We start from the raw sequence: 20,256 nt of genomic DNA on the forward strand, positions 1-20,256 counted from the left end.
GGTCTGCAGATGCTGGAGATTAGAGCTGAAAATGTATTGCTGGAAAAGCGCAGCAGGTCAGGCAGCATCCAGGAACAGGAGATTCGACGTTTCCAGCATAAGCCCTTCTTCAGCCATTCCTGAAGAAGGACTTATGCCCGAAACGTCGAATCTCCTGTTCCCTGGATGCTGCCTGACCTGCTGCGCTTTTCCAGCAACACATTTTCAGATAGACTTGATCCCACAACTGGAGAACCGAATCACAGCCCTACTCAAAATAAATTTCAGAAATCTGGAGAAGTAAATAAGACCAAAAATGAAACCAGACAGATCCAACACACCACGCCTGTACAGATTACCCAAAATTCACAAACCAAGATTTTCCCCCCATAGACCCATAGTCTCGTTTCCTGGAATACCAACTTGGCTAAAGAGATTGGCTAAAGAGTTACACCAAACACTTAGTAGAAGACTCATGCCACTCCATCCACTCCACCCAAGGATTCCTGAAGACCATCAAAGACACCAATATAGAAGAGGAAGAAGTTATCATCTCCTTTGACTTAACAGTCCTGTTCACACTATTACAAGACCTAAAGACACACACACACACACACACACCACCAACGTCATCAGCAAGGACAGTATCGTCAAGCTAGTAGACTTATGCCTTACCACCCACTTCACCTTGAACAACAAAATCTACAGACAAACCAATGGAACATCCATGGGATCTCCGATATCAGGGTTCTTGTCAGAGACAGTAATGCAGAGACTCGAACAAACAGCTCTGTCAACCGTCCAACTCAAACTTCGGGTCCGCTATGTGGATGACATTGTCATCACTAAACGAAACAAATTAGAGGAAACCGTCAAGATCATCAATAATACCCTTACTGGCATAAAATTCACTAAAGAAGATGAAAACAACAACAAACTGCCATTCCTAGATGTCGCAGTAGAGCGAAGAGCTAATGGGGAACTACAAACCAGCGTGTACAGGAAAATAACACATACTGACCAAACATTGAACTATAGAAGCAATCATCCCAACACCACAAATGTAGCTGCATCAGAATATTATTTCAATAAGCCACCACACACTGCAGCATAGAGGGATCATGCAGAGCAGAGGAAAATCATCTGTACAGTGTATTCGAAAAGAACGGGTACCCAATGAACATAGTCTGCCGATTTCTCAGCAACAAACCCAAACAAGCAGATAAAATGCGTCCATCAACCCTCACCACTCTCCCCTACAAGACAGACATTTCGGAAATGACTGCCAGATTACTCAGACCTTTTGGCATCATGGTAGCCCACGAACCCATCAACACAGCAACTAATGAACTTGAAAGACCCTATATAAACAACAAGCAAAACTAATGTAATTTGCAGAGTACCTTACAAGAACTGTAACAAGCACGACATTGGACCAGCAGGCAGAAAACTAGCCACCAGGTTACAGAAACATCAACCAACCACAAAACGACATGACCCTATCTCAGTGGTAACCTTACATACAGATGAGGGAAGGACACTACTTTGACTGGGGCAACACATCCATCCTCAGACAAGCCTAACAGAGAGACACTCGAGAATGCCTAGAAGCATGGCATTGCATACGGAACTCTATCCTCAAATACATTGACTTAGATCCCATTTACCAACCAACCACCACCAGAAAAAGGACAGGAAATGACAACACCACAGGAAATTACATCACCATAGGAGATGATGTCACCAACACAAGGAAACTCAAACATATAAATAGAAAGCAGGAAACACCAGCAGTGCTTTGTCTGGAGGCTCACTGAAGATGTTACCTAGTTTGGTGATGAAATGTCTGAAAATGAACCTTCTAGCTCAGCAAGCAAACCTACATCCAGAACCTCAACCTGAGCTACAAATCATTTCAAAACTCGCTAATTAGTATTTTTGTTTTTGAATGCTGTCAAGCATATTTGGAAGATGCATGCACATTGATTTCTGGTGAGACCTAGATAAGTCTTGCTTGTGATGCTCTGCTCGAATTTTATACTTGCATATATCTACAATAACAGCTTGCATTGGTACAAAGTTTAAAACATAAACTATAACAATGCTTCATGAAGGAGCTAACTATACAAGAATCGTGAAGAAAGGTAGGTCTTGTCGTTTAGTAGAAGCAGGGAAGTAAGTTACAATGAAAAGGCCAAAGGATTCTGGCGCCAAAATAGGTCAAAGCTCTCCTATCAAATCAATAATATCAGAAGGAACTGCACATGAATCCAGAGTTTATAGTTAAAATGTGTGAGCTGTGGAGACATTTATAGACAAGAAATTTTACTTTAAGGTGCCAGCGCTGCATTAAGAATTGCTGAACAAATGAAATCCTGGGGTTCAGGTGGCATAGTTTTGAGGAAGTTGAAATTTGTCTAGATTTATGAACCAAGAATGGCCTCTCAGATATGTTTATTTGATTATATTTCTTGATGAGTTCCTCTGAAGAGGGTAGATAAAAATTTGACAATCGCAGTTTTGTAGTTAATGTGAAAATGGTTATCAATAACTTGTAACATAAATCCTGATTGAATTAAGTAATTTGGTTTGGACAACACTTTGTTCCAACATGTTTGGGAATTGCCATTATTTAAATAAACTCACTTCTGTTCAAAGTAAAAAGATCATGAAATGAAAAACTGGATAATTAAAATAAAAACCAATTGGAAAATGATTGTAGTACTTACCAAAGTGTTTTGTTTGTCAAAGCATCATGTGTTTGACTTGAATAGTAGAGTCTGTACTTTGCTCTGTACAGAAACAAATACATAAAAACATGAAATAAAACTGAAGTGCTGGAGTAACTCCGGTCTGCAGCATCTGTGGAGAGAAGGCAGAGTTAACATTTAGAGTCCAGTGACCTTTCTTCAATTGTGTTTTGCTTGCTTGCAGATTCCGGAACAAATGTTTTTCCATACTGACTATCGTCCCTTAATTCGTGATGGGAACAATTTTGTCTTGGATGAGCAAACTCAACAGGCTCCCCATCTCATGCCGCCACCTTTCCTAGTGGATGTGGACGGAAATCCTCATCGAACGGAATACCAGCGATTGGTGCCGGGTCGTGAGAAATGTCTGGATGAGCAGCTCATACCACAACTTGGATATGTGGCAACAAGTAAGTGGCTTAGCTTAGACCCTTAGAAAGGTCTTTAAAAATGGTGTTTTACTATTGTTTCTAAAAACTAAATTGTTAAGAACATAAAATGATTGCTGTGGTATGTCCCACCTACAGGATTGACTGCAGAGACTTCGCTGGGTTTAATGACAAACATTATTAAAGCCAGTGACTTTTAAGTTAGAAGAATAAGTGTAACAGGTGCATGCGAGTACCACCAAAACACTCCCCGAAGTCTCTCGTTATCCTGTCTTGAAATTATATCAGCATCAAAAAGTGTGGTGCTGGAAAAACCACAGCCAGTCAGGCAGCATCTGAGGATTAGGAGAATTGACGTTTCGAGCATGAGCTCTTCATCAGGAATGGGGGGTCCCTCACCTTCCTGATGAAGAGCTTAAGCTCAAAACGTCGACTCTCCTGATCTTCGGATCCTGCCTGACCAGCTGTGCTTTTCCAGCACCATGCTTTTTGACTCTCATCTCCAGCATCTGCAGTCCTCACTTTCTCCTTGTTGAAATGATATAATGAGGAATGCAGTATAGCGCAATAGGAGTTACATCGGGTATAACTAAAATAGGATGCTAACCTGGTGAAGTGACATAATAGATCTCTGGATATGATAAACCTTGGAAGTTGCATGTGATAGAGCTAAATGATCCCACAACTTGCAGGTCAGAATGAAAATTCTGTAGCCTTGCTACATCTATGCCTGAAAGGAGGTGGATAATTAAACATCACATGGGAGGAGAAGGAAACTCTATAAATGTTCCCAACCTCGATGGAGAAGATAGCAGCAGGGTTCACTGATCCATTTCAACCATCACCTAAGGGCCATGTCATCATAGATGCTGCGTTTTGACTAATTTAGTTCATACCATGTGATATCAAGAAACAATGATTATTGGTGATCATTTCAATCCAAGTTCCTCTGAAGTGCAGTCGACTCAACCATGTTCAACTGCTTCATCAATGATGATTCTTTCACAAGGTCTGAAGCAGGGATGTTTCATAATTGGTGTTCAGTACTATGTGACTCTTCAGATACTGAAGCAATCCAACTCCAAAAAGAGTGGGTTGGTACCTGATAAGTGGCAATAACATTTGTGCCACAAAGTTACCATGCTCACTGAGAGAACCTAATGACCTCTCCTTGATGCTCCACAGAATTATTATTGATGAATGCCAGCCATCAGCATCGTTATGGAGCGTTTGACTAGAAGTTCCCTTTTTTAATGACTTGCTGCACCATCATGCTCCCTGATTATTAAAAAAGAACAAAAGATCTATGGATGCTAGAAATTAGAAACAGTCATATACACTGGTTGTAAGTGCATTTCAGAGCCTGTATACCTTAAATATAAGAAATAAAGGAATAGGTCATTTGACTGATCAAGCCTGCCTTGCTATCCAGTAAGGTCATGGCTGGTTTGCCCCAGGCATCAACTTCTCTTTTTTACCAGAGGAGTATTGATGTCACTCCCTGCTGTTTCTAAAGTCTATTTACATTCTTTATAAATATTTTCAGTGATCTAGCCTCCCCAATCCTACTTTCCAGAAGAAGAAACACCCCTGCATCTTTATGAGAGTCCCCTTATTCTGTAATTATATCCAAATTTGAGATCCCTCTCAGAATTTTGTTTCAGTAAGATCATCCTCGTTCTTCTAAACTCCAGTGAATAAATGTCTAACCTGTTTAGCTATTATTGATATGTCACTGCCTTATCCCAAGAATCCCAAGAATCAGTGTGGTAAATTTATTTTGAACAGCTCCAAATTAGAACACTATAGCTCAGGAATGGACCCTTATAACTAACATGATGCCAAATTTAACTAATTCCTTCTTCATGACCTTGGTCCGTATCCCTCCGTTCCTTGCATATTCATATGCTTATCTAAATGTCTTTTAAATTCCCCTGTAGTAAGTTATATTATTTTTTAAAATGCGAAGTCTAAAGCTATACATAGTACTGCAGTGCAGTCTCTCCAACACCCTGTACAGTAGCAACGAGACTTGGCTAATATTAACCTTTGATCTGCAAGGCAATAATTTTGTTTTCCTTTGTTATGACTTGCTACACTGTCATGCTACCTGCTTATTAAAAAAAACAAAAGACCTGTGGATGCTGGAAGTTAGAAACAAAAACAGAAATCGATGGAAAGTATCAGCGGGTCTGGCAGCATGTGTGGAGAAGAATCAAAGTTGACATTTGGGGTCAGGTGACCCTTCAGAAAAAGACTTCAGAACGCTAAGTCCCACTTGCTCCAGAGGTGTCTAGTCACATTACTGACTGGGTTGATGAGAAAAGTAGTTACTTAAAAAAGAGAGTTGCTCAGTTGAGTAATAACATTTCTTGGGGGAAAAAGAAAGCGTAGAGTCATAGAGATGTACAGCATGGAAACAGACCCTTTGGTTCAGAGGGTAGGTGAGAAAAAAAAGCAGATATGAATGTTCGTGGCATAGTGATAGTGTCCCTGCCCCTGGCAAGAGGATTAGGTTCAAGTCCTACTTCCTTCAGAGGTGTGTAATGATAATTCTGAACAAGTTGGATGGGGGTTAAAAAAAACACATCCGCAGTAGTTAAAAGGGTAAAAGGGGACAAATAAGTTATGGTGATTTTAGTGGTAACAAAGTTGCTCAGTTTGTGTAATAGCATTTTAAAATATAAAAAGATGTCTGCAGAACTGTCTTGCCCTGGGCTGGGACTCGCCTATGAATGCCACAAGTAGTGGCTCCATTTTGGTGTTCACCAATAAATGATGCTCCTTTCCAGTCAATCTTCCTGAGTTATTGCATTATATTTCTGTCTGCCAAGTATTTTTCCCCACTCATTCAATTTGAGTGACAGTGGCTCAGTGGTTAACACTGCTGCTTGTCAATGCCAGGGACCCGGGCTTGATACCAGCTTCTGGCAACTGTCTCTGAAGTTTGCACGTTATCCACACGTCTGAAGGGTTTCCTCCCCCAGACCAAAGATGTGTAGATTAGGTGGAATGGCAGTGTTGAATTGAATACTGTCCAGGGATATGCAGGCTAGGGGGATTAGCCAGGGGGAATGTAGGGTTATAGAGATAGGGTAGGGGGATAAGTCTGAGTAGGATGTTCTTCGGAAAGTTGTTGCAGACTCGATGGGCTGAATGGTCTGCTTCTGTACTGTAGGGCTTCTGTGCTTCTAATCTACTTCATAATATGCACTTCCAATTATATCGGCACACTGCCCCTCATCCAAGTCATTGATATTGATAGTAGAGAACTGAGGTCTTAGGGCTGATCCTTGTACCCCTTCACTAGTTTTGTCTTTCTAACTTGAAAAAGATCCTGACTGTCCATGTGTTAACCAATCCTCAACTCGTGCTAATATATTACACTCAAGGCTATATGATCCTGCCTTGTGCAACAAGCTTTTATATGCCACCTCATTGAATGTCTTCTGAAAATCCAAATATGCTTACATGTCTGCCATTACTAATCCACATTTCCTTTGATCCATTATCGCAACTACCTTTATACCATTCTTCACACCTCTCCTTCAGTCTCTCTGTCGCTCCAGTTTTCTCTCGCTCACTCATGCTCATGTTCCAAATCTCTGTGCTCGCATTCCCTCGCTCTTCGTGTTTCACGCCTGCCCTGCTCCCCGCCTAGTGTTCGTCGCCTGCATTGCCCTCCTGACGCCCCCGCCCTTCTGAAGCTCGCACCACCCCCCCCCCCCCCCCCACACACCTTTCTCTTGCGCCCAGCCTGCCTTGGGGTATCTCGTATGCACCCTTGCTTCCAGCTCCCTCTTGCTTGTTCACTACCTTACTTTCTTTTAAACATCATTTGCCTTCCTAATTGCTTGCTGTGTTGCCTTGTCAACTTGTGATCTATGCTAAGCTAAATTACACTGCATACCAACATGTAGTTATTCTTCCCTTCTCATTTCACACTAAGATGAACAATTTCTTCACTGAACAAAATTTTCAAAATTTTTTACCCTGTTTGCTATTTTTAAGACTAGGGTTTTTTTTAATGCTAAGTTGAGAGTTAAGTGGATTAGAGTGGCAACGTTAAGTAATGGTAGGTCAACTACTGAATGCATAGCAAACATTCAGGACTATATTGCATATGCCTCTTCCTACTGTGCAGGATGCCTTGGACAATCTCCAACTCTTTTAATCTCCCCCTTCTGATTGCTGTCATCAGCATGCTTCCTCTTCCTGGTCACAACTCAGCCTTATGAAAAACTGTTGCTTTAAATATCTTAATGTTGGTCTGTTAATAGGTGATGGTAATGTTGTGGAACAAGTAATTGGGCAACAAACAAGTGATCAAGATGATCAAAACATGGAAGTGAGTGTGCTGGATGGCATAATCCGAAATTTACAACAGGAACAAGACCAACGTTTAGGAACTGAGCAACGAGGGGCAAATAATCCTCCCCACAGGATCAATACACCTTCAAGAGGTACTAATTTTGTTTTTGAGTAATTGCTCCTTGAGTTTTGTTTGCAATCAGCAAGCTGCAATGTTAGAGAAATATTAATTGCACTGAGTGTTCAAAATTGAATACCTTATCTATTTAATCACCTGGACATGGAGAGCAATTTCGGTTTGTACTGAACAGTACGATGCTTCGTCATTCTATAGTTTGACAATGCAATACCTAATGTTAACTTGCTCTGATGAGGTGTATGCTTATTTGCTATAATCACGCTCAAACTGTGTCTAATGTTTTAAAATACGTTCAACATAAATTGACTTCCATCTAATTCTACTCCTGTTGAATGAAAAAAAATTGTAGTGCAAAGATCTTGAAGTTATGTGAAATAGTCTTTCACTGACTCTTGCAAACATAGTCATATAGTGCAAAAGAAGCCCTTCGGCCCAGAGTCTGTGCCAAAGCTACAACTATCTGCACTAATCTCATTTGAACACCTGGCACATAGTCTTGAATGTTATGACATTTCAAGCCCTCATCTATGTAATTTTTAAAAGTTGAGGTTTTTCACCTCTACTACACTCAATAGCGTTCCAGATTTCCATTGTCGTCCTGTTCCCACTTTAATAGAAGCAAAATGCTCAGACACATGATATAGTTTTACCTCCTTTATTCTGGGCTGTGGAGGGAGAGAGAACGATTGCACATGTGCACAGAGACATGAGTTCTCGGTCTTTTCTCAAACAACAGTTTCTTAATGAATTACATAATCATTTTACAGGGAGGAGCATTCAGATAAGGCAACATACATATTGATTGGGTGACCATTACAATCAGTGAATGTCAATAGTAGAGCCTAAGCTTTCTGCTGTTGTACAATGAATGTTCTTAACCTTGTTAACTGGCTTCACATAATGGATACTTGTCCCCTTGTTAACTGACCTTACATACTGAATGCTTCTGGTATTGTTAAATAATGAATGCTTTTCCAACTGGTTAACGCTTACCCAATCCTCCAGCACTCCATTGTTAAATGCAAGTTCTTATCTGATTTGAGTCATGCTCAGCTGGACCTCTTGTTTCACAAAACTCAAAACTTAACTCTTTCCCTACCTGCTCATACTCTATACACATTCTCACCACCTCTGGGTGAAAAACCTCTTTTCTCAAATCCCCTCTGAACCTCCTGCTCTTTGTCTTAAAATTATGTCCCCTTGTTCACCTTCATTGAAAGGTCAATAACATTAGCTGTACTCCTCATAATCTTTTTGCACTTCAGTTAAGTTCCTCCCTCATCCTACTCTGCTCATAAGAAAACAACCCAAGCCTATCCAACTTTCCTTCATAACTGAAATGCTCCAATCCTGGTGAATCTCCTCTGCACTCTGCATGAGAATCACCACCTTCTTGTAGTGTGGTGACCAGAATTGCACGCAGTACTCCAGCTATTGCCTTTCCAAAAATTTGTACAGCTCCAACATAATCTCCACGCTCCGAAGTGCTGTCCCACAACTGACAGAGGCAACTGACTCATTTGCCTGATCTATCACTTATTAAAACAGGTTGTAATTTTATAAAGGTACTTTAATGTACAATACATAATCCGTGTTAGAAACAGATGAAAAGAGTTTTTCATTTAAAATTGTTGCTTCAGTGCCTTTAGTTTTGCTGTTAATGCAGTAGTAAAGCTACTCCTACCATTTAAGTGGTTTTATTACAGTATATTTTATTTCGGTGTCAGTGTACTCATTTTAACACAAAATATCAAGTTTTTAGAATACTCCAAACCGGATGTATTATCTTGGACATGATTAGAACTTAGTCAAGTTTTCTGGTGTCTGAGTGTTTGTTCGGACAGGTTAGTTCTACATTAGGCCTTGTAGTTTGCAGCTTGCTGAGCGAAGTTAGTTGTTATAAATACAGAGACTGCTCTGTAAACCTCATTGACTACATGGAAGATGGATAAGGCTTAACCTGAGTTTGAAGTTCATGAACATAGAAGGTTGCCTAGTTTGAAGCTATTGGGAGAATCTACAGTGGGTCTCTCAGTACTTTCTCGCAAAAAGAAGGTAATTGGCAGATTACTTTCCAAGAATTGGAAAAGTAACCAGCACAAGGGACTGAGGCCTTCACAATCAAGAGAGCGTAAATGAAAGTAGAAGATATTACCTCTGAGTGTTACCTGGAATGAAGGAAAATTATCCAGAAGGCATATTTGTGTATAGTCCCTTCAGAAATAAACTCTTAGCATTCGCCTGTACCTGTGTTTTGGTTTTTGCCACTGTTTACCTATTATTTACTTAACCAAGTGATTTGCCTGTATTGCTTCCAAGACAAAGCTTTTCACTGTGCCTCAATACATGTGACAATAAATTCAATTCTTGGAGCAGAATTGATGGCGTAATTAGGGATTAAACCTGAGTGCATAAAATATTAACTGATTAATTTTAGTGTTAACTCATGTTTACTTTATATAGAACAATACAGAGCAAAGTAAAGCAAGTTTGCAGCTTGTTAATTTTTTTTAAAAATGAAATGATGTGGCACAGTTTTATCTATTAAAGGTTAAGTTTCAGTCCCAAACCAGATCACAGCAAGTTGAGCATTTAAAAAGAAATGTGAGGGAGAGGATAGGTCAACATATGCAATATTCTACTTACACCATTCTGTAAATCCCTCTGTGGGCGACAAAGACTTAAACTTTGTTTACTTTAGTGATAGAAAGGATAGGTGTGTATACCACTGGGCAAGAGTTACAGCTGGGGGAAGGCAACTACGATGCGATTAGGCAAGATTTAGGAAGCATAGGATGGGGAAGAAAACTGCACATTAGAAATGTGGAGCTTATTCGAGGAAAAGCTCCTGTGTGTCCTAGATAAGTGTGTACCTGTCAGGTAGGGAGGAAGCATGGGAGCCGTGGTTTACGAAGGAAATGGAATCTCTGGTCAAGAGGAAGAAGAAGGCTTATGTTCAGATGAGATGTGAAGGCTCCGTTAGGGCGCTTGAGGTTTACAAGGTAGCCAGGAAAGACCTAAAGAGAGAGCTCAGAAGAGCCAGGAGACATGAGAAGTTGGCGGATAGGATCAGGGTAAACCCTAAGGTTTCTATAGGTATTTAAGGAATAAAAGAATGACGAGAGTATGATTAGGGCCAATCAAGGATAGTAGTGGGAAGTTGTGTGTGGAGTCAGAGGAGATGGGGGAAGCACTAAATGAATATTTTTCGACCGTATTCACTGTAGAAAACAACAGTGTTGTCGAGGTAACACTGAGATACAGACTACTAGACTATGTGGGATTGAGATAAAAACTAGGTAAAAGGTTCACAAGGAAGTGGTATTAGAAATACTGCAGAGTGTGAAAATAGATAGGTCCCCTGGGCCGGCTAAGATTTATCCTAGGAACCTCTGGGAAGCCAGGGAGGAGATTGCCGAGCCTTTGGCATTGATCTTTAAATCGTCATTGTCTACAGGAAGAGTGCCAGAGACTGAAGGATAGCAAATGTGGTCCCCTTGTTCGAGAAGGGGAGTAGAGGCAACCCTGGTAATTGGAGACCAGTGAGCCTTACTTCAGTTGTTGGTAAAGTGTTGGAAAAGGTTATAAGAAATATGATTTATAATCATCTAGAAAAGAATAATTTGATTCAGGATAGTCAGCACGGTTTTGTGAAGGGTAGGTTGTGCCTCACGAACATTATTGAGTTCTTTGAGAAGGTGATCAAACAGGTAGATGAGAGTAAACCAGTTGATGTGGTGTATATGGATTTCAGCAAGGCGTTCAATAAGGTTCCCCACAGTAGTCTATTCTACAAAATGCAGAGGAATGGGATTGTGGAAGATATAGCAGTTTGGATCAATAATTGGTTTGCTGAAAGAAGACAGAGTGGTGGTTGATGGGAAATGTTCATCCTGGTGTCCGATTACTAGTGGTGTACTGCAAGGGTCGGTGTTGGGTCCACTGCTGTTCGTCATTTTTATAAACGACCTGGATGAGGGCTTAGAAGTGTGGGTTAGTAAATTTGCAGACGGCTCTAAGGTCAGTGGAGTTGTGGATAGGGATTTAGTAGGTTACAGAGAGACATACATAAGCTGCAGAGCTGCGCTGAGAGGTGGCAAATGGAGTTTAATGCAGACAAGTGTGAGGTGATTCACTTTGATCGGAGTAACCGGAATGCAAAGTACTGAGCTAATGGTAAGATTCTTGGTAGTGTAAATGAGCAGAGAGATCTCGGTGTCCAGGTACACAGATCCTTGAAAGTTGTCACCCAGGTTGACAGGGTTGTTAAAAAGGCATAGTGTTTTAGCTTTCATTAATAGAGGGATTGAGTTCCGGAACAGTGAGGTTATGCTACAGCTGTACAAAACTCTAGTGCGGCCGCACTTGGAGTATTGTGTACAGTTTTGGTCACCGCATTATAAGAAGCATGTGGAGGCTTTGGAAAGGATGCAAAGGAGATTTACTAGATGTTGCCTGGTATGGAGGGGAGGTCTTACGAGGAAAGGCTGAGGGAGTTGAGGCTGTTTTTGTTAGAGAGAAGAAGGTTGAGACGTGACTTAATAGAGACATACAAGATAATCAGAGGGTTAGATAGGCTCTCCCTGTCCACCCTTTTTCCAAGAATGGTGACGGCGAGCCCAAAGGGGCATAGCTTTAAATTGAGGGGTGATCGATATAGGACAGATGTCAGAGGTAGTTTCTTTACTCAGAGTAGTAAGGGTACGGAATGCTTTGCCTGCAACGGTAGTAGATTTGCCAACTTTAAGTACATTTAAGTCGTCATTGGACGTACATGGAATAGTGTAGGTTAGATGGGCTTCAGATTGGTATGACAGTTCGTCGCAACATTGAGGGCCGAAGGGCCTGTACTGTGCTATAATGTTCTATGTAACTTCGAACAGGAGTGATAGTATGGGTCGTAGTATTAAGCAGGTGATAGAAAGGCATTGGTAGTTGTAATTGCAGCTGACTTCACTATACGCTGACGAACACTAATACTGTAGAGAATGTTTCTGGAGTGAGTTAAGGATGGTTTTCTAGATCAATGTGAGGAGATACCAATTACAGAACACTCATTTTGAGACCTAACATTATGCACTAACGAGGGCGAAGTAACCCTCTTGTAAAACAGCCTGTAGGAATGAGTGACCATAGCACTGTAGAATTTTACAATATGTTTGAAAACAGGGTAATTCATTCTGAAGGTAAAATGTTAAATTTGAACGAAGGAAATTTTGAAGGAATGGATTCAAATTACCTGAGGTTGATTGGCAAAATGCATCAAAGGTATGAAGAGATGGAAGCAATGGATAGCCTTTAAATAATTGTCTCTCAATTTGCAGCAACTTCACATTTCTTCAAGGCCCATAAACCTCAAAAATGTCAGCCAACTGTAGCTAACAAGGAAGTTAATGATTGTATGAAATGAAAAGAGAAAACCCTAGAAATAGTATACCTAAGGATTGGGAGGTTTTTAGAATATGCAAAGGTGGACCAAGGAACTGATAAAGAAGGGAGAATAGAATAGGACTGTAAACTAGCAAAATGACATAAATGAGCTGTTCAGAGCTTCAAGAAATATGTATAAAGAAAATGTTTAACCAGGACAAATGGAGATCCATGGCAAGCAGAGTTGATGTGGACTAGAGATAAATAATATTTATGATGAAGAAGATACAATAAATCATCCAGTAATAGAGATCTAAAGGACTAGAGAGAATAAGGAATTCCGAGAAATTATCTTAGTTACGAACTTAGGAGCAGGAGTAGGCAATTCAACCCTTTGAACCCATTCCACCATTTCATATGAACGTGGCTGATCTCATCCTCATACATACTTCAATCAGATCCTACCTAATTCATCTGAACTCGTGAGTACAAGCCCAATTCAAAGCTCTTCATACGACACCCATTTCATCCTGGAATCAATCTGGTGAACCTCCTCTGAACTGCCTCTCGTGCCACCACATCTTTGCTCAAGCAAGGAGACCAAAATTGGAGACAATACTCTAGGTGTCATCCCGGTAACACCACTTTTACGTTTATTGCAAAAGGACTGGATTATAAGGATTCCATTTGTCTGTTTTGTTATATGTTGCGCCCACAGAGCCACTTAACACGATTCATGCGCAAGGACACCCGTATCCCTCTGCACTGACTCACTTTGAACTGCTTCCCATTTAAATAATAATTTTCCCTTTTATTTTTCCAGCCAAAATGTATAACCTCATACTTATTCACTTTCAACCCCAACTGCCAAATTCTTGCCTTTGTTATCCTTGACTTCCTTATTAATACATGAATGATTTTTCATCTTTTTACAATTCCTCTTCCTCTAGGGAATATATTTCAGTTGAGGGGTATTTAGTGTCTCCCGAAGCATTTGATAATGTTTTTTGGCTGCCCTGCCCTTCAATTGTTTGCCTAGTCCATTAGCGCCAACTCCTTCCTCAACATTAAAACTCTTGTATGTGCTTGTATTCACTCACTCACTCTGAATTTGGAACTCTAGTATGTTTTGATCACTCCTTCTCCGAGGATCGTTAATTACAAGACCATTTATTCATCTTTCCCTGTTGGATAATGCCAGTTCTCTGCCTAATTCCATGCCATGTTGCTGCAAGAAACAATCTCTAATACACTCTATGAACCTTTCCTCAAAGCTACCCTCAAGCTCATTTATCCAGTCAATATGCATATTAAAATCACCTACAATTACTGTTGTGCCATTCTGGCAAGCCCTCGTTATTTCATGGCTTATGCTATACTTTACGTTGGAAACCTTGCTGTCATCCTTAACCAATAAAGCAACGCTACGTCCTGCTTCTCCTTTTGGAATTCTGAGTATGCTTGGATATTTAACTCCCAGTTCTGCTCCTCTGGTAGCCACGTTTCAGAAATTGCCACCAGGTCATACCTATTTTTCTGTTTGTTTTGTTAACTCATCAACTTTATTTTGAATACTACGTGCATTTAGGTGCAACAACTTGAAATAAGTTCAAAAAGAAAACTCAAGAACTGCTGATGCTGGAAATCAGAAAAAAAAACTAAAACAAAGTTGCTGGGAAATCACAAGGTCTGGCAGCATCAATGGAGGGAAATCAGAGTTAACAGACTCAAAGATCTCAACTTTAATCCTCTGCACCCCCACCTTAATGAATTTTGGGCATGACATGACGTTGAATCTCTTCCTCCTTCAGCTTTGTGCTCAATTCTTTGGACAAGAGTCCTCTTCCCATCCCACAGATCCCTTCACCGACCTCCAACACACTCCCTCCAGCTGAACCCTTCCCTCTGGCCTTTTACCTGCACTTGACCTGTTCGTTGAAAATGTAGTTCTGAGGAAGGTCACTGGACCTGAAATGTGAACTCTGATTTCTCTCCACATATGCTGCCAGACATACTGAGCTTTTCTAGCAATTTCTATTTTAATTTTGGTTTTAAATAATTTCTACTGATTTGTATTTCTCTTTTAATATTTTCTTGTGCAGTACAGCTTTTGACACACTCCATCCTTTTTTCTTAATCCCTGATAATACTGAGCCTCATCACAATCTTTGAATTCAACTTTCAACTCACATTTTGATCTTTTATGATTACTTCCCTCACCATGGTTATTGGACCAGCCCTACCTAATTATCTTATTAACCTCTACCTTCTGCTCACAATCTGACTTATTGCTTTGGTTCCCTCTGCCTTATTAGTTTAGATCCACCTGCGTTTCACGAACAAATCTCCCCAGCAGGATGTTCGTGCCCCTCTAGTTAAGATGCACCTACTCCTTTTTTGAAGAGATCCCAATGATCCAAAAATATGACTAATTTGAAACCCTTCTGCCTGCACCAGTAAGGAGGCTGTATTGGGGAAATTACCATATATACTCGAGTAAATGTTTACCCCTTTTGGCCAAAAAAATCTGGATTTTCCATATATTTCATGTTAAAGTCAAACTTGGTTCTTCACGGATCAACATTTGTGAGTCAAAGTATTATCCTGTATACAAATGTTACAATGTGGAAACATTTTTTATGCTATTGTGTTTCGATATACAATTCTCATCAATTTGGCCTAAAAGTTTAACATGCATCAGGTCAGAGTCAAGTGGCAACCTCCCTTTGTGTGCAGTTGAGCTGAGCTCAGTTTCCCTGTAGCATCCAAGCACACTTATTCATTGAGAGGTCAATTGGCTTCTGCTTAACGATATGGTATTTTGGACTATAGCATGAATTTAAGCCCCTCAAAAGTAGGATACAGGTAATAGTCAACCCCATAAATTTAACCTTTTCAAAAAAGTCTAAAACGTTTGACTTTTACATGAGTACATACGGTAATTGTATTGAATATTGGCAAGTCCCTGGAACCTGATATTCTACGTCCCAGAATGCTCTAAAAGGTAGCTTTGGATGAATTGGTGATTATCTTCCAAAATTCGAATGGTTCTGGAATGGCTTCTACAGATTAAAGTTTGCAATTACCTCCCTGCTATTCAGAAGAGTGGGCAAGAGAAAATAAAACTCTTTGCATTGGTGGGAAAAATGTTGATTGCAAAATAAAGAATGGATGATGAACTGTTTTGAAACAGCGTGGATTTGTGAATAGGAAATCATGTCGGTTAGACTTATTATTTTCTTTTTCGGCATTTTACAAACAGAATTGGTGAGAGTTTGTGACCATAATATACTTGGATTTTAAAAGGCTTTTAATAAATTCCTTCAAGAGGTTAATTTGCAAAATTAAATCACATGGAAGTAATCTACTGGATGTCTTAAGGATTAGTAAACAAGCAGAAAAGGGCTAACGGAATGACCAGGGAATTTCATGTTGGCAGACAGTGATATACTGTATATCCATGTTCAGTGTCAAATGTAATATTTCTAATTTTGTAGCTGAGACAGAGTTAGGTACAACTGTATTCTGGTGAAGGAAATGTAATCAGCTTCAACAAGATTTGGACAGACTTGGTGAATGGACAAGAATGTGGCAGATGGAAATTAATGTGGAATAATGTGAGATTGTTCACTTTTGTAGGAAGAGCAGCTATGTGGATTATTTTGTAAATTTTAAGAGATTAGAAAGTGCAGATATACAAAAAGATCTGGGTGTCTTTATGAATAAATCACTAAACGTGAACATGCAGGTACAGCAAACAATTAGGAAGGCTAATTGTATATTAACTTTTATCACATGAGGATTTTCTTCAATTGTGTAGAATCTGGGTTTCACTGCATCTAGAGTGTTGTGAGCAGTTTTGGTGATCTTACCTCAGACAGGATATTATTTCCAAGAATTAAAGCAACTAAGGTTCACCACACTTGTTTCCAAAATAGTGGAACTGCCCTTTGTGGAAAAATTGGGCAAACTGGGCCTGTAGATTTTTATTTGAGTTTGAAGATTGAGAGACAGAAGCAGAATTAGGCCATTTGGCCTATCGAGTTTACTCTGCTATCCAATTATGGCAGATTTGTTTCTCAGCCTCCATTCTCCCGCCTTCTCCCCATGTTCATTGATCCCCTTACTAATCATGAACCTATCTATCTCTGTTCTGTCTCTGTCTTAAATATACTCACTGCCTTCTGTGGCAACGAGTTCTGCAGTTTCACCACCTTTTGGCTGAAGAAATTCCTCCTCATCTCCGTTCTAAAGGGTCATCCCTTTATTCTGAGGCTGTGCCCTCAGTTTCTAGTATCTCTTATTGGTGAAAACATTTTCTCCATGTACAAGCTGTCCAGGCTACTTTAGTATTCCATAAATTTCAATCAGATACCCCCTCATCCTCCTCCATTCCCAACAAGTACAGGCCCAGAATCCTCAACTACCTCTCAAGACAAGTTCCTCATCCGTGGGATCATTGTTGTCAACATCCTCTGGACCCCTCTAATGCCGACACATTCTTCCAAAGATACAGAGCCCATAACTGCTCTGTATTCCAAATGCGGTCAAACCAGAGCCTTATACAGCTTCAACAGTATATATAAACTCTTGAATTCTGGTTCTCTCAATCTAATTGAAACATACCTGTGTGTTGAAATATTCTGTAAGATAGATCTCTGGTCATGGAATCCTACAGTCAGGGAAGAGAAATACAAAATAAGGAGGAACCTACTTTGGACTGAAGAGGAGACATGAGTTGTGAATCTCTGGCTTTCTTCAGTTCACAGGAAACTTAAGTATTTGAGTATATTTAAAGCCAAGTTTGACACATTTCCAACTACCAATAATGTAAAGAAATAAGGAGATAGTATAGAACCTGCTATAGCAAAGATGTTATGAAACCTGAAAGGATTCAGAAAAGATCTGCAAAAATATTGCTGGGTTGGTGGGTTGAGCTATAGGAAAAGGCTGAGTAGGCTGGGGCTGTTTTCCCTGGACCATTGGAAGCAGAGGGGTGACCTTATAGAAGTTTGTAAAACCATGAGGGGTATAGATAGAATAAATAGACTATCTTTTCCCCTAATCAGGAAGGGCGTTTGCCCGAAATGTTGATTTTCCTGCACGTCAGATGCTGCCTGACCTGTTGTGCTTTTCCAGCACCAATTTAATCGAGACACTGGTTTCCAGCATCTGCAGTCCTTGTTTTTACCTAGTATCTTTTCCCTGGAGCTGGGGGAGTCCAAAACTGGAGGACATAGGTTTATGGTGAGAGGGGAGAGATTTAAAAGGAACCTGAGGGACAACTTTTTCACAGAGGGTGGTGCATATATTGAATGAGCTGTCATAGGAAGTGGTGGAGGAGGATACAATTACATCATTTAAAAGGCATCTGTATGGGTATATGAATAGAAAGGGTTGAGAGGGATATGGGCCAAGTGCTGGCAGTTGGGTCTAGTTTAAGATATCTGTTCAGCATTGACCAGTTGAACCAAAGGGTCTGTTTCTGTGCTGTACATGACTATGGCTCTAAGATTGTTATAAAGCCATTGAAGTGGTGATTTGGTCATGATTGTGTATAATGACAAATGCTTGATGGACTGAATGGCCAGATGCTTCTGTATACCTAATGAGCCACTGATATGTACTGAGATAATTTGCTTGATTTTACAGGAATGCCTGAACTGAGCATTAGTTGAGTTTCATGTTTTACCTCAGTCAGCATAACTTGACTTCATATAATATTGCAAAACAATCAACATGTTGCCTGCACCAATTGGTAATGTTAAATGAATGTTGACGCATTATTCTCCTCCGTGTGCAACAACTTGCATAGGTTTCTGTTTTAATAAAATATTCTTCTTACAAACCTAGTTATAGATAATTTTCTATTTTGGCCTTGGATCATTTTTTTTCAAAAACACTCTCTTTGTTTATTGTAACCTCTGCCAAACGCAGGGAGCCAGAACATCAAGTATAATCAGTTTTTCATGGGATTAAAATAGAGTTGGGGAAACTCAGCAGGTCTGGCAGAATCTGTAGAGAGAGAAATGGTTAACCTTTTGAATCCACTGACTTTTCTGTCAGAAGAGGCTTGACAAGCTTGAACCCACTTCAGGTTCCAGAGACGAGACATTGGAATGAGAAGATGAGCCCTGTTTCTCTTTTCACAGATGCTGCCAGAATGGCTGAGTTTTTCAGTCACTTATTCCGTTTAAGATATCTAGTATAACACAGTATTTTGATATTTTTTTCATATGATTTAGGCGTCTCTGGTAGGGACATAGTTTGTTATCTATCCATACTTGTCAACGAAATGAGTGGTATTGTAAGCTATTTCAGAGGGAACTTGAGAGTCAACCACATTGTTTTTGATCTGAAATGACATGTAACCCAGACTAAATAAGGATGGCAAATTTTCTTTCCTTTTCTGAAAGGCTTTTATGATCATCAATAACAATTGTCATGGTCATGATTACTGAAGCGAGATTTTGATTTCTGATTTATTAACCAAGTTTAAATTCTACCAGCTGTCGTTGTGGAATTTGAATCAATGTCCCCAGAAACTTTGCCTGGGCTTCTGAAATACACAGAGAAGCTCAGCAGATCTACCTGCTAGTGTGGAGAGAAAAACAAAGTTAAATGTTTAAGTTCAGTAAGATTTCTTCAGAACTGAAAGGGATTGGAAAATAGCGGTTTTTATACTGTTGAAAGAAGTGGAGGTGGCACAAGGGGAGCAGATGGTATGGAGGTCCTGTGCGAAACACAGGTTGCTCTTTCGGGTGAAAGAAATAAACATAAAATAGCTATAAATTAAGGTGCAGAAGTCTGAAAATGAAAACGTCACCTCAGACTCTAAATATTAACACTATTTCTATGTCCACAAATGCTGCCAGACATGCTGAGGTGCTTCAGCACTTTCAAGTGTTGATTTTCTAGAGCAACTACACACAGTCTATCCCTAGTGGTCATGCAGTTATTAAAACAAGCTAAGTGCGTGAGTTCTGATAAAACATTTTTGACATGAAATGTTAACTGTTCTTCTCTAAATAGATTTATCTGACCACCTGTGTTTTTATAAAATTTTGTTATGTTAGATCTGGTTGCTTATTGTTTCCAGTGTTTGAAGAATATGTTTTTCATTAGCAAATTAATTAGGGCATATGCACTCTTCCTTGAAAGTCTACCTCTATCTGCAGCTATTTCTCAATCTTTTCTGGTGTTTTTTTCCCCAATCCTAATTTTCATGGAGAAGGTGCTATGGGCTACACAATGAAACCAGTAATTATGAAAAATAGTAGTTGGATTGCAGTATTCAACTTTTGAAGTGGCTATTTCT

At 39.9% G+C, this 20,256-nt stretch overlaps 1 protein-coding gene across 1 annotated transcript in view; it reads left to right on the plus strand.

Moving 5' to 3' along the window:
- Window positions 1–20,256, plus strand: part of LOC132821169 (bromodomain and WD repeat-containing protein 3-like) — a 231,047-nt gene that overhangs the window by 72,997 nt on the left and 137,794 nt on the right. The window contains exons 17-18 of the mRNA XM_060833782.1: window positions 2,914–3,139; window positions 7,399–7,581. Coding sequence (XP_060689765.1) covers window positions 2,914–3,139; window positions 7,399–7,581 — 409 coding nt within the window. The remainder of the gene's footprint in view (window positions 1–2,913; window positions 3,140–7,398; window positions 7,582–20,256) is intronic.

Source organism: Hemiscyllium ocellatum, chromosome 12 (genome assembly GCF_020745735.1).
Source record: "Hemiscyllium ocellatum isolate sHemOce1 chromosome 12, sHemOce1.pat.X.cur, whole genome shotgun sequence".
Lineage (NCBI taxonomy): Eukaryota > Metazoa > Chordata > Chondrichthyes > Orectolobiformes > Hemiscylliidae > Hemiscyllium > Hemiscyllium ocellatum.